Source organism: Tenebrio molitor, chromosome 4, assembly GCF_963966145.1.
Source record: "Tenebrio molitor chromosome 4, icTenMoli1.1, whole genome shotgun sequence".
In the NCBI taxonomy this organism is placed as follows: domain Eukaryota; kingdom Metazoa; phylum Arthropoda; class Insecta; order Coleoptera; family Tenebrionidae; genus Tenebrio; species Tenebrio molitor.
In genome coordinates this window covers 15,344,052-15,363,917 of record NC_091049.1, presented here as the reverse complement: position 1 = coordinate 15,363,917, position 19,866 = coordinate 15,344,052, and the positions used below count along the sequence as shown (strand labels likewise).

General features: G+C 34.5%; 1 protein-coding gene and 1 long non-coding RNA gene across 2 annotated transcripts; both read left to right on the top strand.

Annotated features, from left to right (window-relative positions):
* The first annotated feature begins 2,558 nt into the window (after positions 1-2,558).
* LOC138129376 (uncharacterized) lies at positions 2,559-3,826 on the top strand. The gene is made up of 2 exons (XM_069045662.1): positions 2,559-3,213; positions 3,267-3,826. Exons 1-2 carry the CDS (start codon positions 2,559-2,561, stop codon positions 3,689-3,691), a joined length of 1,080 nt encoding a protein of 359 aa, XP_068901763.1. The 3' UTR covers positions 3,692-3,826.
* A 766-nt stretch (positions 3,827-4,592) lies between these two features.
* LOC138127640 (uncharacterized) lies at positions 4,593-6,340 on the top strand. Its single transcript, XR_011158307.1, has 3 exons — positions 4,593-5,342; positions 5,395-5,527; positions 5,581-6,340. It is a non-coding gene; the product is annotated as an uncharacterized lncRNA (long non-coding RNA).
* The last annotated feature ends 13,526 nt before the right edge of the window (positions 6,341-19,866 follow it).

The window sequence follows — 19,866 nt, the reverse complement described above, 5'->3', positions numbered from 1 at the left end:
TAAAAATCACAAAATTCTACGGAGAAAAAGTGTTACATGCCGTAAATTATTTATTTAAAGGTTCACATTTTTTGCCTCAAAATTATGCTCTAATTAATGTATTCTAGTGCATTTTGTAGTCTTGGATTACAAGTCTAGAATTTAAAATCTCCCAATCTCTCACTGGACGGAGTATATCAAAATAATCTACTTAAAATTGTAATTAAAAAAAAAAACCGGCGTTGAAGGGTTAAGATCCCAACGCATTCAATTGCATTTATGCTTCTGTTTTAAAGTAATTAATTATATGATTATATGTTCTTCAATCTTAGGCTTATTTTTACTTCATGTGGCTCAATGTAATTTCAGAAGTGTACAGTCGATGGACAAATAAAACTGGGACAAAAATGACAATCACATAAGTCAAAATTTACAAATTTGCATCGTACATTTCTTAGTTGTTCCTTATTACAAAAACCAACTATGGGTTAAGGTCGCCTTTATCTATAATCTGGAAAACTGTTAATTTATATTCTCATAATGTCGAATTTTATAGTATCTATTAAATACAGTAGTTTCAAAATAATTACTGTAAGAAACGCTGTCTGGGATTGTCACGAGTATTGTTTTTGTTTATTATGTTATGTTATTCTGTTTGCTTTTTTTAAAATTGTTGTTCTTCCACTGTTAAATGGTATTATATTTGCCGTTGATAAATATACATATAAATACTAGCTGACCCGGCGAACTTCGTACCGCCTCAGAATCAATAAATGTTGTGTTAACTTATTAGGTGAATTAAATTAAGTTTTTTTATTAAGATAAAATGAATAATTAAAATGAATTGAAATTTAATGATTTAATGCATACACAAACAAATTTAATACAGTTGGTTGCAAAAAAAAACGGGAAACGAAAATTTTTCTAATGTAAATTTGGTTTTGTCCATTTGTCAATTAATTGTCTACTCGACAATACCTATCAAATAATTTCTAAAAATGTCTGAATTTTGACTCTAATTCTAACCTATCTCTCGTAAGAAGGTTTCACTCAATGAAAAAATTGTAAAAATGTGTCAATTTTATTCTGACAGTTCCCGTTTTTTTTTGCAACCAACTGTACCATAATTTAATGCTAAGCACTACGCCCTCCGACAGAGATTATTCATTCGTATTCACGTCACATGATGTGCAATTTCTGCACGGATGTTGGCCTTCAGGTCTTGTAGGGTCCTTAGATGGTTGATATAAACGCGAGATTTCAAAAAAACCCATAAACAAAATCGCAAGGGGCCAAATCTGGCTAGCGAGTTCTCTACTACAAATTGCCCCTTATTGAAGTGAAACTCCAGTTCTTCGTCTTGTCGCACTCCCGGTTTGTCTGAACGTAGTGACCCAGTAACAATTGATTTCTGGTTCGGGACACGACCCAACATTGAAGCGATTTCGGAAGCGTTGCAATCACAGAATATCAGTTTGAAAAGTAGACCTCGACAGCAAACGCAGGGTCTCCATCTCCACTCTTCCATCCGTGGAGGAAGAAAAGACTGGAGATGGCATTTCCTATGCTTCCCATGTTAAAAATCCGAACCCTCTAAAAGCACGTGCAACAACCTTTTATGACCCAGTCCACAATGCGCTAGATAAAGAAGCACAATGCGCCTGGAAGGAAGGCGAAGGAAGCCATTGGCCTAGCGTCTATATTCAGAAACCTTTTATGACTCTGTAGTTTTCACGGGCCGGTACTACACTTATTTGAATTAGTGCCATCTCCAGTCTTTTCTCCCTCCACGCTTCCAACCATGAAGGTAGTATTAACAGGAGGGAGCATTCCCTATAGCCCTATACCGTCAATGCTTTAGATGCGGTATCGTCACAGTCGGCCACTCTCTGGTAGTCTGGTACCACTTTATAACTCTTCTCAAACTACGCGCAAGTGTTAGTGACACTGCTGGTCCTCTGCTGGGATCTTTCCACATGGTGCGCTCTGCATTTAGTACCACTTTATGGCAGTGCGCATTTACGCGGCATTTCCGCTTTTTTCAAATGGTGCTCCCTCCTGTTAATACTACCTCCATGGTTCCAACGCATGATGGCAGCTGACAGAGATAGAGAATAAATCTTTAAAACCACGGGACCAAGTGTATCGTGCACGGGACCACGGCTTCCGAATGAGACCACTCCCGCCCCATTACAGTCTGAATGGCGCGCATTTCAAAAAAGGAAGTTATGTTGTCGCACCCTGTACAATGCAAAATTAGGTAAGAGTAATAACGTGCCTTCAAAAATAACTATATTTAGAGTAGGCGTTGACAACGTTTTAATTCTATTAACAGTGTAGATAATTTCGTAGGCAATCAATTATTCTCCGGAGTTACACAGGTTGCATAGTAAGTTTTGTCCCAATTTCATATAAAAATTTTGACATTTGACATTCGTTCTCTTCCTGTTTTCAGATTGAGTTGTGTTTGTGAATTTATTCGTTTTATTCCTCGTCTTGCGTACAAAAAATCAGTTCTTGTCAGAACTAAAACGAAATCTGCGTCAGTGTTTTACCGTTTTCCGACATTTTTGTGAACAATGGCTTTCCCTGAACAACATAAAGTCTTCATGGTAATGTCATACTTTCGAAACGGTGTGAAAATCGATGGAGTTTGGCAGTATTCCCTTGCGTTATGTATGGAAGAGTTTGGAGAAGAATTCCCAGACATTGCAGTGGAATATACGCAGTTTCGACAAACTTTAAACATATGCTTAAAGAATTTCCAAGAAAATGGATCTGTGGGACAAAAACCTGGAAGCGGCAGGCCAAAAAAAAGAACTCCAGAAGTGATTGAAGAGGCGAGACAAGCAATGCAAGAAGCCCCAGGCACTTCAATTGAACATTTGTCACAACTTGGTGTGTCTGTTGGTACCTGTCATTCAATTGTGAAAAAAGATCTTCACCTATTTCCCTACCGTCTCACATCTGTGCAAGAATTACATCCAGCTGACCTCCCCCAAAGATTAGAATATTGTCAATGGTTTCTGAATACTTTAGATGTTCACCTTGATAAAACCTTTTACACTGATGAAGCCTACTTCCATCTTAGTGGATATGTCAACTCTCAAAATACAAGAATGTGGAGTTCAGAAAATCCACATTTTTTCATTGAAACACCCCAGTACCCCCAGAAAGTAGGCGTTTGGGCTGCTATTAGCCAACGCAGAATTATTGGTCCAATCTTTTTTGAAGGTAACAATTGTAATAATGTTTTAGTAATTAAATAATGAATCAATGTTTTTTAGGAAATATCAATGCTGCAAGATACAGAAATGAAATTTTGACTCCATTTTTAAATCAGCTACATGATGATGAGTTAGTTTATGGCTACTTTCAGCAGGATGGTGCTACAGCTCATACCACAAGGGCTACAATAGATTTTTTGGCCGAATTTTACGACAACAGAATTATAAGCCGTAATACACCAAACAACTGGCCCCCTAGATCATGCGATCTCACTCCTTGTGATTTCTTCTTGTGGCCACACATCAAAAATTCAATTTACACAACACCCATAAATGATTTGGCAGAACTACGAAATAGGATAACACAGAAAATTAATGAAATTAACAATAATCCTATTGTTTTAGAAAATGTAACTAATGCAATTAGACGAAGGACTAGGTTGTGTTTACAAGAACAGGGTGCACATTTTCAACACTTACTCTAAATTATGTATAAAATTGTTATTTCCTATTGTGTGAGGTTATGTGCAATACTTAATTTACAATTCTTATTAGTGTTCACAGCAATGTTAATGTTATGTTCTCTTTTATGGTTTAAAGAAATAAATGAATTGATACGACTATTTGTCAATTTGCTTAAGGTGGGTACTTTCAGACTGTCTGTTTAGTTTCATGTTCAGTTTCAGTTTTCATTCAATATAAATACCTACTGAAATCGAATGGAGAATATGAACTAACCGTGTAACATCCCATTTACTTGTTCTCTTTATGTTAACAGTTACTTGACTTTGGTGCTTTTGAAATTTTGCGATCTTATTCGAATTTGGGGTATTTTTCTCCCGAAGATTAACTAAAATTTGCAGCAATGCCTTAAAGATTTCGAAAGCTGAAACATCATCTTCCGTATATTGGCGAAAAGCCATTAGTTAACAAATAATTTGTGATTGGATTTATGTTTGGATTATTTATTAATGTGAATTTCAATAATCTGAGATGAATGCACTACAAAAATTAAAAATATTTTCTAACCTAATTTTATTTCGTTAAATGTCAGACCAGACGATTCTTGTGTCATTTTCTACGCTGTAAAAATGTTGCAAACAATTGAACTTCTATAGGTTGCTCTAAATATAAATTTATTTGAAGGCACGTTACGTGTTGAGTTAAGTTCAAATTGTCAATGCGCGCACAATGACAGATAACATAATCTTTTGAAAATGAATTTTCTTCATAAATTTTTTTTCGTTAGTTATTCGTAGTTTTAATTGTTATTCTGCTAATCGGGGCGGAAACAAATCCAACAATGTGTAACACAATGAAAATCATTGTTGTGTACTCGTGACACATGTCGAGTACTTTTGAGGTTATATGAAATCACTGAATTAACTGAACGATCAAGTTATCGACCGGGGTTTAAAATTATTGAATTACTAATATCGCTATTAAAAAATAGGGGTTGATGGTAGAAGGGTGAAAATTTAGGGTTGTAGGTATTTTTTAATGCCACATCATAAAAAATAGTTATTTATTATACAAGACGATAAAATTTTATTTTATGATAATGGTGAATTTTATCGTCGTGTACAATACAAAATTTTATTCCATCCTCCATTACTTCGATTGAATTACTGAATTATTTTGATTATGACAATTATAAACATCAAAAAAATTCAACAATCAAAAAAACGTCAAAAACAGAAAAACAACAATGGATGTTAAACATTAGAAACTCAAAGCGGGGGCTGTTGGCATGGGAGTCGGTTACCGAGATAATTTGTTTATCAACAAAGTTAAAAGCAGTTTCGTGAAAGCGTCGTGAAAGTGTTTCATTTTTGAGGAAATAATGGCCCAATCTTTCCTTAATGAAGATGAATTGTATGTTCCTGAAGATATTATTAAAGAAGCCAGATCTGTTATTGAAAATTTATTGCCCCGAAAATCTGTATCGTTGTATGAAAAAGAATACAATATTTTCTGTGCCTGGAGGAAAAGCAGAAACATAAAAGGTGTATCAGAAGAAGTCCTGCTATCGTACTTCGCAGAAAAGGTAAAAAAGTATAAGGCTTCAACATTGTGGAGTTGTTATTCAAAGTTGAAGAGTACCTTACTGATCAAGGAACAAGTAGACATATCAAAGTAAGAAGAATGATTATTTTGAATATTATAATTAAAACGTTTATTTTTTTAGATTTTTGAGTATGAAGACTTTCCTTAAGCGAGAATACTCAACCTACACACCGATTAAATCAAATGTGTTAGAGAGGGAACATTTTAACAAATTTTTGGAGGATGCACCTGATAAGATTTACTTGTTGATAAAGGTAAGTGTTTTTATTATGGTAGTTTCACTCAATATTAAGTAAATTATCTAAAGGTTGCCTTGGTCATGGGAATCGGCGGAGGATGCAGAATGGATGAATTACACAAAATGAAAATCGACGATATCGAAGATCGAGATAATATTCTGATAATACAAGTTCCCGAAACAAAAACGAATAAGAAGCGTATGTTTACTATTGTGGATAATACGAAAATAGGAGTTAGCAAGTTGGCTTTATACAAAAAATATAGTGATTTAAGACCTGCAAATACACCAACCAAGAGTTTCTTTTTGGGTTATCGCAATGAAAAATGTACAAAGCAAGTGGTGGGAATTAACACATTTTACAAGATAGCGGAATTTTTAAAGCTGCCATTACCTGAATCTTACACTGGTCATTGCTTTAGGAGATCAAGTGCTACTCTTTTGGCGAACACTGGAGCTAACACGCTTATGATGAAGAGACATGGTGGCTGGAAATCGAATTCGGTTGTAGAAGGCTACATTGATGAATCAGTTGAAAATAAGAAGGAAATTTGTAACAGAATTTTGATGGGAACAAGCAGCACAAAGAATTGTCAAGGATTTTCAAACGAATTACCTGGTTGCAGTGGCGCTAACCTCATCAAAAGTGAGGATGTCGTTAACTTCATCAAAAGCAAAGATGTCGCTAACGAGAATACTGTCAAATGTGGTGGAAAAGTGTTTAAAAAGTGCACATTTAATTTTTATTAACAATGTTATTTCCGGTTATTTCAATTCAGACGTTTGTAATTTTGATTAAAAAAGAATAAAGAAACTTGTGAAAATGTAATTATTTTATTTTTCTAGACGATAAAACTTCATTTTACCATGAAGAAAACAGTAGATAAAATACCATTTTATCGTTTAGGATGGAATAAATAAAAATAAACAATTTTGTCCAAAAAATAAAAAATAAAAATTTGGGGTGGACCACCCTTATCACTTAGGGGTATAAAAAATAGATAACAACCTATTCTCAGACCTACTGAATGTACATATAAAATTTCATCAAAATCGGTCAAGCCGTTTCGGAGGAGTATGATAACTAAAACTGTGACACGAGAATTTTATATATTAGATATATATAATTTTTCATAATATCCTGTTTTTTTTTGGATACCTAAAGTCCATTCACGTTGGATTTTCCTCTCAAGGTCAAATAATTAAATTTTTTGGCTCTGTAATTATGTTTTGTAAATAGTGACATGCAGGTAAACACCGTACAGGTTGGATTGAGCATTGCTAAATCGCATTATGTTGGTTAGCTGCATGTCACTATTTACAAAACATTATTACAGACCCAAAAAATTAAATTATTTGACCTTGAGAGGAAAATCCAACGTGAATGGACTTTAGAAATATTCTTCAAATTGAAACTACATCGGGTATTTCCGGGTATTTTCGTATTAGAGAGAGGGAAATGTCATAACGTGCATCTGGCAACACTGTTAAAAACATAGCTTTAGTTAACATTGCTTCCGATCACATTCAAAACTTATACCTTTCATTGGGTATACCTTGGGAATAGCTTGAGGTATCTTACACTACACTAATGCAGGGTAGTTTCTTACAATCAATGCAATTGCAATTGACATATCGAACAATTCACCTATTGTAAATGTGCTCAAATATTTACTGCAACAATGACCTGCGATAAGTAGATACATATCTACACATTCTGAGAAAGCCACAATTAAATACATACTGAGAAACTTACCATTCAGTGGTGAGTTGCTAATTGTTTCAGGTGTTCTTTAGTGACTTCCGAAGCTGATGTGTCATTTTGTTGGTATCAAAATTCCAAATCCTGAATAATAACTCATGTCTCAAAAACCACACACAACGGTCCATTGATCGGCACAGTTCATTCTGTAAAATACAACAGAACGAATAATAAAGACGTTTACCAGACGGCAGACACTTTGATTTTGCAATAACATAACCTAAATAAGGCGCTACATGCACTACATGCTACACACTTTACATTTGGAACCAGTCAATTTTAACCGTAAGCCAATAAACTAGTGCTTGTGAGCAACTATGGCGTTATTATGAAAAATATAATCAATAATGAACATAATATACAAAATATGAAAAGAAAAACTTACAATTTCATTTGTCCCACTCTCACTATTTGAACACAAACACAAAAACAAAACACACATGTGTGACAGCTGACAGACAATTGCGATGCGCGAGCGCGACCGCCAATCACCAAATAGGTAGATAAATCCACAATCCACCATCCACCAAACAACCAAACAACCAAACATTTACCAAATGAGCGGCATATGATGAGCGGCAAAGCCAGTCGATTAATAAAGTACCGACACGATTTGACGTTTACATAAAAGGCAATCGTAACGATTTTTTCGCTACGACTGGCTTTGATGAGCGGCATAGACAACACAGTAAACCTATAGAACGCAAACTCCGCAAAATAAGACACAGCCAGCTGGATATCCTTTTTTATTTATTTTAATTTTCAAAATAATTTATTTAAGAAATTAAAAGACTACATTTATTGTGAAGTTTTTATTTTCAATTTTTTTCGATACATTTCCATTGCATTTTTATAAATTTTGATTTCGTGTTTCTTTTCCTCAATTGCGACAAACAGAGATTTATTATGGCTTCCTCACCTTCAAAATTTTGCTCTTTATTTTGACATCGAATTTTGCATGTAACGTTTTCGGTACATTGCAGCCCGTAGTTGCAGCCCGAATTTTGGATTAACATTCTGGGTTTTTATGATTTTGATTATGCTCAGCTTTTCTTATTTTCTTTTTGAAACTTTCACAAGAATGTATATCTTCATTACTACATAAAACAGGATTTACACAATTTACTTATAGCGTCTTCAGTAGAAATATCGTAGATCATTATATCGGATGAAAATTCTATAAAAAATTGTTGTCAGTTAAAATATAATTATTAATATTTTTTTACTATTACTGTAAGTAAGTCTGGACTGGAAAAGGAGGGAAGTTGTATTGAGTCGAGGGTACGGCCACATTCAGCAATCTATTGTTCGTGCCGAAGTATTTGCTGGTAAAATGAAGTCCACACACAGTGTAGCTGTTATACCTACACTTTAATAGGCTACAAAGTTGATAACTGCTTGTTACCCGTGTTTTTAATCCATTCCATAAAATGCTATGGCGAGTTCCACATGGTTTAAATACCTTTGCACTCTGCAAATTCTCGTAACAGTAGATTTATTATTTATGACTTAATATGTCAAAATATATATATATATATATATTTAATTTTGGCCTAAGTCTCCGCGATTTTTATTTTTATAAAACGGCAGCGTCCCCTGACGGCTTGTGGTGGGTGCGTTTCCAAAAAAAACCGATAAAATGCATAGGAGTTTGCGTTCTATAGGTTTACTGTGTTGTCTATGAAAAGACCTATGGCCCCTACAACTACGTTATGGTACCGGTTATGGTTTACTGTGTTGTCTATGATGAGCGGGAACCGAGAGCGCCCTCTATAATTTGCTACAACTACTAAATTTGTAATTAGTAGACAAAAACGGAAATTTCGAATAACATATTTCATTGTTGATTATTGAACTTATATTTGACTAAATATTAAACAAGTCAGTGTTCTAAAAACTGTCAATTGAATTGCAATTGTTGAAAACAATCTATCGGAACGGGATTATAAAACCAACAATATGGCTGGATGTCCGGTGTATAACTGGTGGCCTGCCGAGAGAACCAATTTACTGTTTTAGATTAATGCATAATAAATTTTTCCTTGTTTAAGAGCAATCCTGCGGTGCGATTTTGAATACCACAAACACTGTTCTGTATTTTTCACTTTGTGTAAATTTAAAAAAGCATTGAATATAAAGTCAAATTTTACATAAAGTTGACAAGTTGCAAAAAACCACTTTGCATTTGCATGGCATTAGTCATTTCATTTTAAATTACTTTAAAACTGTACAGTGTGGAATAAAATGATTTACATCTAGTTACCTTTGGAATTTTTGCACATGTAAATTTTCCAGTACCGCTCTCCTTTTTTTTTTGAAGTGCCCAACTATTAGTTCTGTCAATAAATGTCATCAATCGAATTGACAATTGTTACAATTTACTAAATTGAATTAACAAACGTTGGTGGCCACTTTCAACACTAGCTGTGACTTGCTTTTGTTAGCTCCTTTTTAATTTCAATCTCTACTTTGCATTCATACCATCCCTTCGCAATAAATCACATTTGGAATTTTGGAATATTTTGAGGTTAGGCTTTCTTTTTTTTTTGTAGAGCGGCATTTCGTATTTTTACAAGGGTAATGCAAAGGTAACTAGATGTAAATCATTTTATTCCACACTGTACTTATAATTATAGAAAATATTCAATCCAAACTACGATTTTCTGGTCCCTTTGTGCCTTTACTTGGTTCAAAAATATTGAAAAAATGCTGTTGCAAATAACAAGTGGTTTTTTGCAACTTGAGGCAACTATAAAGAATGTTTTTCTAAATTTGGCGTCGAAGTAAGCGATGGAGAGTCGATTGAGAGCGCACCACTCGTGTAAAAGCGTAAGATTTAAACAGCTGATCCGTGATCCGTAACCTGTATAGTGCGTTCACAATCGACAGTTCAACGCCTACTTCGACGCCAAATTTAAAAAAACACCCGTTACATACAATGTTTCTACCGCCCCAGTTTTTTCGAAATGTAATTACAAATTTGTTAACGCAGCTCTAAATTTACGGTATTTTATGTACAGTTGCGGCCAAATAAAAGCGACCACCAAATTGACATTTTTGTCATTTTAATAAATTTTGGTAATGCAGACTTTTAAAATGAAAGTTTCTCGGGTAACAAGAGACCCATACCTGTGGAACAACATAACACTGATTGATGATGTCAATTTGAAAAATAGTTTTTTATTACAATAGAAAAAATTGCTGCCCAGTTTTATTTGGCCGCAACAGTACCTACTATGGCGGCGAAAAAATTTTAGCCGTCGCTATCTTGACATTCATCATTCATCTAGGAACCGTAACCCCACTTTCGATTCTTGTCATTTTGACATGCATATTGTTATTCTGACAATCAATTTAAACTGTTTAAAGCTCAGATATTCCAAAAATCCGACATGAATGAACAAAATTAGAGCAGTCGTATAACCTGAGGTAAACGCCTGCGTAGTACAAAATGACAAAATAATTTCGAGCTTTTGAAATTTACCACCCAAAAAAAAAATATTACAAAAATTTTCAGAATTTAAGTCGAAAAATTTAATTTGGCTATGGCAGGAACATAGAATGTAGATTTGTCTAGCAATGAGATTCAATTTAGGGGGTGGTAGGGAAGGACCCAGTGGAGCTCGAAAAATATAAGCACATTAATTTTGTTCAATACATAGCAGCCTTCATATCCACAGTGACAAAATATTATTCTAGCTACGTTGCCGTTCCATTTTTAAGAAAAATTACAAGAATTTAAGATTTTTTTACTCCAAAGTAAAGCTATTCTTCAAAAAGTTGTTTTTTCTACAATCGATGTAGAAAGTAGGTCTTTGCGCCTGCATTTGACAACGCAAAGTTGACGTTTTCCGAAGACTGTCACTTTGTCGCTACGCGCGAAAAAATGTACAAAACGCTCGCTCTTCGAATTTTTTGTTAAAATCAGATGTCCAGTGATTATTGTAACTAGTGACAACGAATAAACAGAAAGAATTGTTGTGTCAGTTTGTGTCGGTGTTCTTTGTGTTTTTACAAAAAACATTGCTCAAAAGCCTGTAGAAGGAAGGGAAACTGTTGAGGAAACGTTTTCGTGTACACCTCCCGAAATTGTAAGTGCAGCAAAAGAACCAGAATGCACACTTCCAGAGCATGGATTACTTTTCAAAAACCGTAATTATTGTACTTTTAATATCAGTATTGTGAATAATTAGTTCCTGATTATAAGGTATTACATTGATTTGGTCCAAATAAAATAATATGTAGTAGTCATAGTTGCGATTGCAGGAAAAATCTTGTGTGTGTTGCGAGCGCAAATCTACATTGACGATTTCGTCGCGCGGCAACAATCTCTCAATCAACAATGTATCACTTTGCGCTCTTAATACACAAATAGCTATTACGTTATTATTTTCCACAATCATCTACACCATAAATTTAATAACAATAAACACTGAACTTTTCAGCCTCTATTGGAAGAAAACGCAGTTCAAAGAGTGCACCTTCAGACAAATGTAATTTTGTGGGGAGAGTCCCGATTTTTTTAAATTTTAATAATAGTTTAATTAGCTGTTGAAATCACTTTTTGGGTTGTTTGTGTTTTTACTCTGCAGACTGACGAGTGTTACGTTCACAATCGACTCTTCAACGCCAACTTCAAAGAGAAATTTAAATGAACACCCGATATAAAATATGACATAATAATAATAGTATATTATTATACGAGTTTAACACAATCAAATTGCTTCACTAAAAAATTATTTCCTCAATAGAGCTCGTGATAACACCTTTTTTAATGCTTTGGTTTCAGCCGATAAAGGTTACACACCTTTAAATTTAAGTGATAATATAATTTCAGATATTGTTAAGCAAAATATACCTGACACTATAGCAAATATAAAACAGAAGTCTTTACATGGGAGATACTTTAAAGAACTGGGACAACCAGAAATTAATATTTAGGCCTCTCATGCATGGCTTAAGAAATCAAATATTCACCCTGAGACGGAGGGTTTTATATTTGCAATACAAGATCGTGTTATAAATACAAGAAATTATAAAAAACACATATGTGGTTTACAATCGATAATTGATAAATGTAGGATTTGCGGAACTGAAGGGGAAACAATTGAACACATCATTTCTTCTTGCACCGTTTTGGCTCAAAGCGAATATAAGAAACGTCACAATATATTCGCTAAAATTATACACATGAATTTAGCTGTCAAATTCAATTTATTAAAGAATACACAACCACATTATAGTTATACACCAGAAAGTTGTTTGGAAAATGACAATTACAAGTTATATTTTGATAGAACAGTTTTAACTGACATTCATATTAAGCATAACAGACCGGACATTATTATTTAAATAAACAACAAAAGCAAGCATATTTTTTAGATATAGCTGTTCCAAATTCACATAGTATAACACAGACATATAACACAAAAATCAACAAATATTTAGAGCTCTCCGTTGCTATGAGAAATTTTTGGGGTTTAGAAAAAATTTCGATTTTACCACTTGTAATTTCAGCAACGGGAATAGTACCGCAATCTCTTTTTAAAAATTCTGGATTTAGGTAACACATTGGTAGTTGAAATTCAAAAAGGTATATTATTATACTCATGTCACATCGTGAGGAAGTTCCTTAACATTGACACAGAACATAATAAAACACAAGAAAGTCAAAATGTGGAAGCGAGACGCCGGTAATTATGTTGATTAGCACTGCACTATTACTTGATAGTAATATCCGTAATAGTGTACTGAAATGAAATTTGTACGGGAAATGAAATTTGTACGGGAAATGAAATTTGACTTAATGTGAATTGGAAATTTAATTTGTCAATTTATGTCAATTTGTATCTGTTTGACAGTAGTATTTCTGACACATAAGTGCAGTTTTTTAACCTAAATTCTAAAAAGTTGTTTCAAACTATACTGGGTGCCCCAAAATTCGCGGAACAACGTAGTAGTACGTTGTTAAGTAGTCATTAAGATATCAGGTAAAAATGTTTAAAAAAATCAATCTTCTTTTTTGTAGAAGATATGAACCTATTCGTTACACTAAATGTGGCAACATTTAAAAACATTCTATGCATCCCAATAGTCTGCAAATACTTAATTTTTGTTGTATCCATGGAAATGAGAGGGAAAAATCAAAACAGTGTTGCCGTAGGCTGTTTGAGGTAAAACCGTGGAGGGAGAAAAGACTGGAGATGGCACTAATTCAAATAAGTGTACCGGCCCGCGAAAACTACAGAGTCATAAAAGGTTTCTGAATATAGACGCTAGGCCAATGGCTTCCTTCGCCTTCCTTCCAGGCGCATTGTGCTTCTTTATCTAGCGCATTGTGGACTGGGTCATAAAAGGTTGTTGCACGTGCTTTTAGAGGGTTCGGATTTTTAACATGGGAAGCATAGGAAATGCCATCTCCAGTCTTTTCTCCCTCCACGGGTAAAACGAACATAAAATTACTACTTGGAAATGCTGGAAATAATGGAGAAAATAATTGCAAACCTGATCACAATCGTTCAAAATTATTGGGCCACTGGCTAGTAAAAGACAAATAGTCAAAATCTTTTTTATTATTTAAAATAAATGAGATCAAACCTGCACCTTTTGGGCCCCCATATCTTCAAATCTAAGAGGTATAGAAATGTTATTATTATTTATCTCGTTATTTTCTAACATGAATTGACATTACCTCATTGAGTTGTTCCGCGAATTTTGGGGCACCCAGTATAAATTTAATAAAATCTGACAGAACTTTTTCTGACAGTTCCCGTTTTTTTTTGAAGCCAACCGTATGTACTCCGGCAAAATTGCCGTGCCGCCGGGTGGTGGAGGGTTCAGTTTACGAGTTTAATAAAACGCTTCATTGTGACACGAGTTGGTCGCAACAGAACCAGTGTCACAGTGCGTCTTATAGAACGAGTGTAATATATAATCTATTCATTTTGATTGTGACCACTCCATAGTAACTTTTCAGTTGCTAGGTTATTGATAGGGAATTTTAGATAACACTAAATTCAGTTGCAGTTGGCAACTCTCGGAGGCGCCATTTTGACAGAAACGTCACGCACTCACGCTCACAGAAGACAGAACGGAGAACGACTTGCGCAAACGTTTTTCGACGTACACTGTGCGCATATCTATAAAATTGAGTTTTAGTACAAAATTTTAGAATTAAAAAAGAAAATGCCACGTCGTCTTCTCAAAGTTGGTGCCAAACGGTTAATATTGACTTGTTTCGAGACATGTATTGAAGCCAGCGGGAAAACAACTCACAAAGACGAACATCACCAATAAAGTTAACTCTATTTGTGCTTTTTTGTTGTACATTTTGGCTAGTAAGTGTTGTAGTTTGATAACTTCTGCCTTTTCATCCCCTGTAAATCATTTTTTTGAACTTTCTGTCTGATTAGTTTTTATCTGAAAATATTTGTATTAATCAATGTTAGTTGAAAGTACCTTTAGTAAAATCCCCAGGCATTTTTCGCGTTTGTCTTACTGCCAGATGACCGTTTCCTTCGTTCTTCATTAATATCGAGAATTGCATGAGGTGATTTCGAAGTTTTTACGTTAAATAATCTGTACCTGGATATAACCCCACTTTTCAACAAACATGATCACAGAATCAGACAGACGTTTTTAATTTCTCCTACTTCAAATATTGATTTCCGTTATTAATATTGATAAATACATTAAAATCATTGCTTTACTACCATGGTCAAGTTTTGACAATTCTGACATTTTCACATCATGTTCACACCACACAAATATTTAGTGTAAAACGTATGCAGCACACAGCTAAACAGCGCCTACTATGTTTTTTGTTGTGGTCACAATCAAAGTGAATAGATATTACATTTTTTCTACTTTGGTCGCATTGATTTGATAAAAACTCAAAAATCTAATTATGAAATAATGTAGGGACTTTTGTGTGGTATGAGTTTTGGTGGCATATCTGTGAAATTTATGTCAAATGTCGAATGTTTTAACTGTTAAAGGTAAATCAACTTGTACGAATTTGTTAGAATTTACGCAGTATATTTCCAATGGTCTAACTCTAAACTCTAGAATCTAGATAATGGAGAACAAATTGACGAGATATATGCGAGTATGTACTGATTTATCGAAGGCATTTGATCTTGTCAATCATGGGTTGCTACTCCAGATACTCAGTGGGTTTGGTTTGTGCAATTACATTGTGCCTTTTTTTTTAATTGTTTCTCTGTAATGGTTATCAATTTGTGACATATAATGCTTATCATTCTGCATTATATTCAGTAAGTAGCGGTGTAACTCAGGCTCCAATTTGGGTCACATCTTATTTAACATTTTTTTTATGATGAAGTACAATATGTTGTTGGTGTTGCATTTCTATATACAGACGATTTAAAAATCGCTAAGTACATTCGGACCCCAATTGACTGTGAATCTCTTTAAGATAGATTAAATAATTTCATCCACTATTGTGGATGTTAATGTCAAAAAATGCCACTTTATGTAGTTTAGTCGTATTGAATTTAATTATTCCATATCACATGTAATGTACAACTTGATAAAAAATCTGAAACTTGTGACTTAGGTGTGATCTTAGACTCAACTCTATCATTTATTCCACATTATCACCTCTATTTGTAAAGATGCCCTTAGTATGTTGGGTTTTTTGAAGAGAAATGGTACTAACGCATTTAAAAATATTGATTGCTTAAAGCTTCTTTTTACCACCTTTATACGTAGTAAGCCCGAAAACTGCTGTCTAATTTGGTCTCCGTATTATGATCAGAGAGCGGATTTTATGCAAAATGCATATCGCTTATTTTTAATAGTTAAGCAGTTTCCTTCATTTTTCAGACGAATGGCACTAAAAGTGATTATTTGGTGTTAATTAATGTTTGCATATTTTGCATACTTAATGAGATAATGCATATTTTGATTTTTCATGCATATTTCGCCTTTTTATGCATATTGTAGCATATTTTAGTACATTTCAAATTTTTTCCACAGGAGCTGTTTTAGTAAAAAGCAAACGTGCGTTTTTCACCTTGCTGCAAATCTGAGTCTTGTTAAAAACCTGTTTAGGACCCCAACATCTGGCGGCCACACGGAAATGACGACACAAACCCTGCAATAAACAATTTATGCATCGGCATTTTTTGATCATCCACTTCCACTTTTAATTTCTGGACAAATTTTTCACAATTCATAAACAAAATGTTGTAATGATCTGAATACATTACTTTTTCCGCCAAATATTTGAACCTGCGCAAAACGGTAACAAATGTGGTCGTGATCGTCATCGAATCGGAGAAGCCCTACGTTGTGATTTTCTTTTGGCGGAAAAGGTTCGGAATGCAAACGATGAGGGTTCCAGTTGGAAGAGTGCCGCAAATAAAACACAAATGTGAGGGACGCAAAATATCTTTTATTAAAAATGCCTGTAATAACTTTGATGAAAAAGAAATTGAAACGAATACAAAGGACAGAAATTAAGTTTAACGAAGTACAAGAAATTAACTAGTTGAGTACATCACAAAGATAAACGACAAGATGAATGCAACAATATTTAAAATAACAGCAAAACGGGCACATGACAGACAAAATGACAGTTAACGCTTGCAAAACAAGTAAACAAATTATGGTGCAGTTATTACAGACAGGGACGGATGAAAAATCCTCTTGAAAAACCGTATCCCAGGTATTACTCATATTTTACAATTCGATTAATGACAAAAACAATGTTTAACTCGGAACTACGCGGTCAAGGTACGCCAACGGGAGCTTAGAGCTGGAGGTAACAAACTTTCGGCCGCGAGGGGACTCAGAAGAATAATCTGAGTCATCTTGAAATCAAGCGACGTTTATAGATATTCGGGGTATTAATGAACGTCAGACTATTTCACCGACTAAGCAAGAGTGACAGAGCGTTTCGGGGTCGTACGATTAGCATTCCTAGACCGCATCCGCAAAGACCTAGGTCCGCCGTCCCCAACCAACCGTTTCCGGACAAAACCCAGAAGTCCCTATAACCGTCGACGGAAGCTTCACGAAAACATCCCGGAGCCGCTCCCGCAAAGACTAAGGTCCGCCCCCGCTAACGGCTCTAAATAACCGTAGCTTCCACAGAAATTTACTAAACAACCCCACGACTTCCTGATTGTCACCTAGCTTCCACAGGGGCGCACTTACAACATTTTACTTTAACTTTTCCGAAATCTAGCAACAACACGAAGGAAAAAAAACGAGTTTAATTCTATCGAACAAAGCGTAACATTAAACGATGAGAAAATCCAGCAAAACAAAGCGCAACATCAAACAATGATAAATTAAGCAAAACAAACGCAACATTAAACAAGGATAACATAAGCAAAACAAAACGCAACATTGAACAATGAGGAAATAAAAGAGAACAAAACGTGAAGTTAGATAACGATAAAATAAAACCGCTTGAAAAAAGGAATACAATACTCGCTGGCAATGCTAAACAAAAATATGGCGGGTCGATTGCCGTTAGTGTTAGTGAAAGAAAAACAAAATGGACGCACGTGGTCCGGACGACGGCTACTAATTTTCGAAATTAACAGATTACCAAAAATGAACCTCCCGGGAGAAACTTAGGGATAACGCTTAAAATTAACAAATGGGCGCTTCTTAAAGAAACAGCATGCAACAAAATGAAATCTACAACATACCCTTACCACGTGGTCCTGATCCCAAAAACAAAAAACAAAAAAAAAAGCAACGAACGTGGGATAAATTACCCAGGTGGATTAAAAACGTCGAATTCCTCACGGGGACACAAAATATCTACTCGGAACGGTAGTGTACTCGTAATTGGTTCAGATTTAACTTACAAATTTGAGAAACTTGGATCGCTCTTCGCAAGGTGTGTTCGTTTCGAAAAACTAAAAAAAAGTGACCTACCCCCATCAACCACCCGCGCGAGCCCGTTTTACCCCCGCTATATTTCCGCTTTTCAACAGAGTTGCCCACTCCCCAAGATTGCCAACCCCATCCCTTAGTTCCTAACCTAGCCGCTAGTACCTTCATATTTGGCGCGCTCTCGCGGTGGTACCGGGAATTAAAATTAAAATTTTAAACTGGGTCACTACAATGTTCTTGCACAAAATTTAAGCTTTCATTCGAAAACAATCATCTGAAGAAGAAATCTAAGTTTTTCTAACGTTAAGCTGCCGAAAGTGAAAAACAATTTGGTTGCGGTGTGGATCAAAGATATAAACGAGCTCCATATGGACGACGAAAGGGTGTTTTGTACAGCATGTGGAAAAATGGTAACTTACCTACGTTAGGTTATTGTTTTTAGTGGTTTTCATAAAAAATTAAAATGATAATGAAGTCATATTAATTCAGTTAGTGTTGATTATTGTATTGTGTTTGAATATTTTAATTTAAGCTTTTTCAAAATATCATAATGAAAAGTTCTAAATGTACCTAATACATATTAGGAAATTATGTAATTTGATTTAGAATTTTAATTTTTTGAATGTTTAATTTTTTTTAGATCATAATATGGGAACGAAAATTTTAAATCACGCAGCACACATAGGTGAAAATTAGGAACCTTGAAGAAAACCAAACTTTCTCAAATATTGTTACGAGAATCGTTACTTGGGGAAACCTCTAGAATGAACAAGAAGAATTCAATATTTCATTATGTAATCCTCTTGTCAAAGCCAATATTCCGCTAAAAAAACTTCAAAATCCTAATTTTAGGTTATTCGATATAGTTGCATATTTTGGATTAATACTGCATATTGCTGCATATTTCAAAGATTCCGTGCATATTTCAAAGGATTTGACTGCATATTTATGCGCATATTTTGACATTTTATACTGCATAAAATCCGCTCTCTAATTATGATACACATACAGGGTGTCCCAGAGTTGCGAAAAAGCTCCATAACTTGTTTGTTATTAAAGACATCAACTTTTTCTTTTTTCTAGATGATAGCTACGCTTCTACTGCATATTCGGAAAATATTGCGGTATATATACAGTGTCCCAATATTATAAAAACACTAAAGTTATGTTTTTTTAAATGGAAACCACCCAGTTTGATTTTATTTTTGAACTCTATGCTAAATTATGAATCAAATTTATACAGGTCGTTTTTACTTATCTGCCATTGTTTTTAATCACTGGCGCTTTTTTTACCAGAATTTCGAATTGCAGGGGTCCCTTCGAAAATTCGTACCTTCCAAATCGTTGCACATAAATTAAAACTAAAGGTCGCCCAGCGGTCGAAATTCGACCGTTTTCATTAAATTTTTAAGTTTGAACGTTACTGAGTTTTTTTTTATCAAAGAGTATACCTCTATAACAATTATCGCATATAATTTTTTTGTATTTTGTTCTATTACGTCAGCTGCGAGCGTTTACAAATACGTCATTATGCACCAATTTTCGAGTTATTTAAAAAACACGAACGAAAGGCTATAACGCGTTTTTTGACATTTCCTTAGGTTTTTTATTGCTACACTGGCTAGGTTTCGCCAAGGCTACACAGTTAATTTGCCTATCTTTTTCTAATTATATAAAATTGAAATAAAAAATTAATACAAAAAATGAAAAAGAAATAA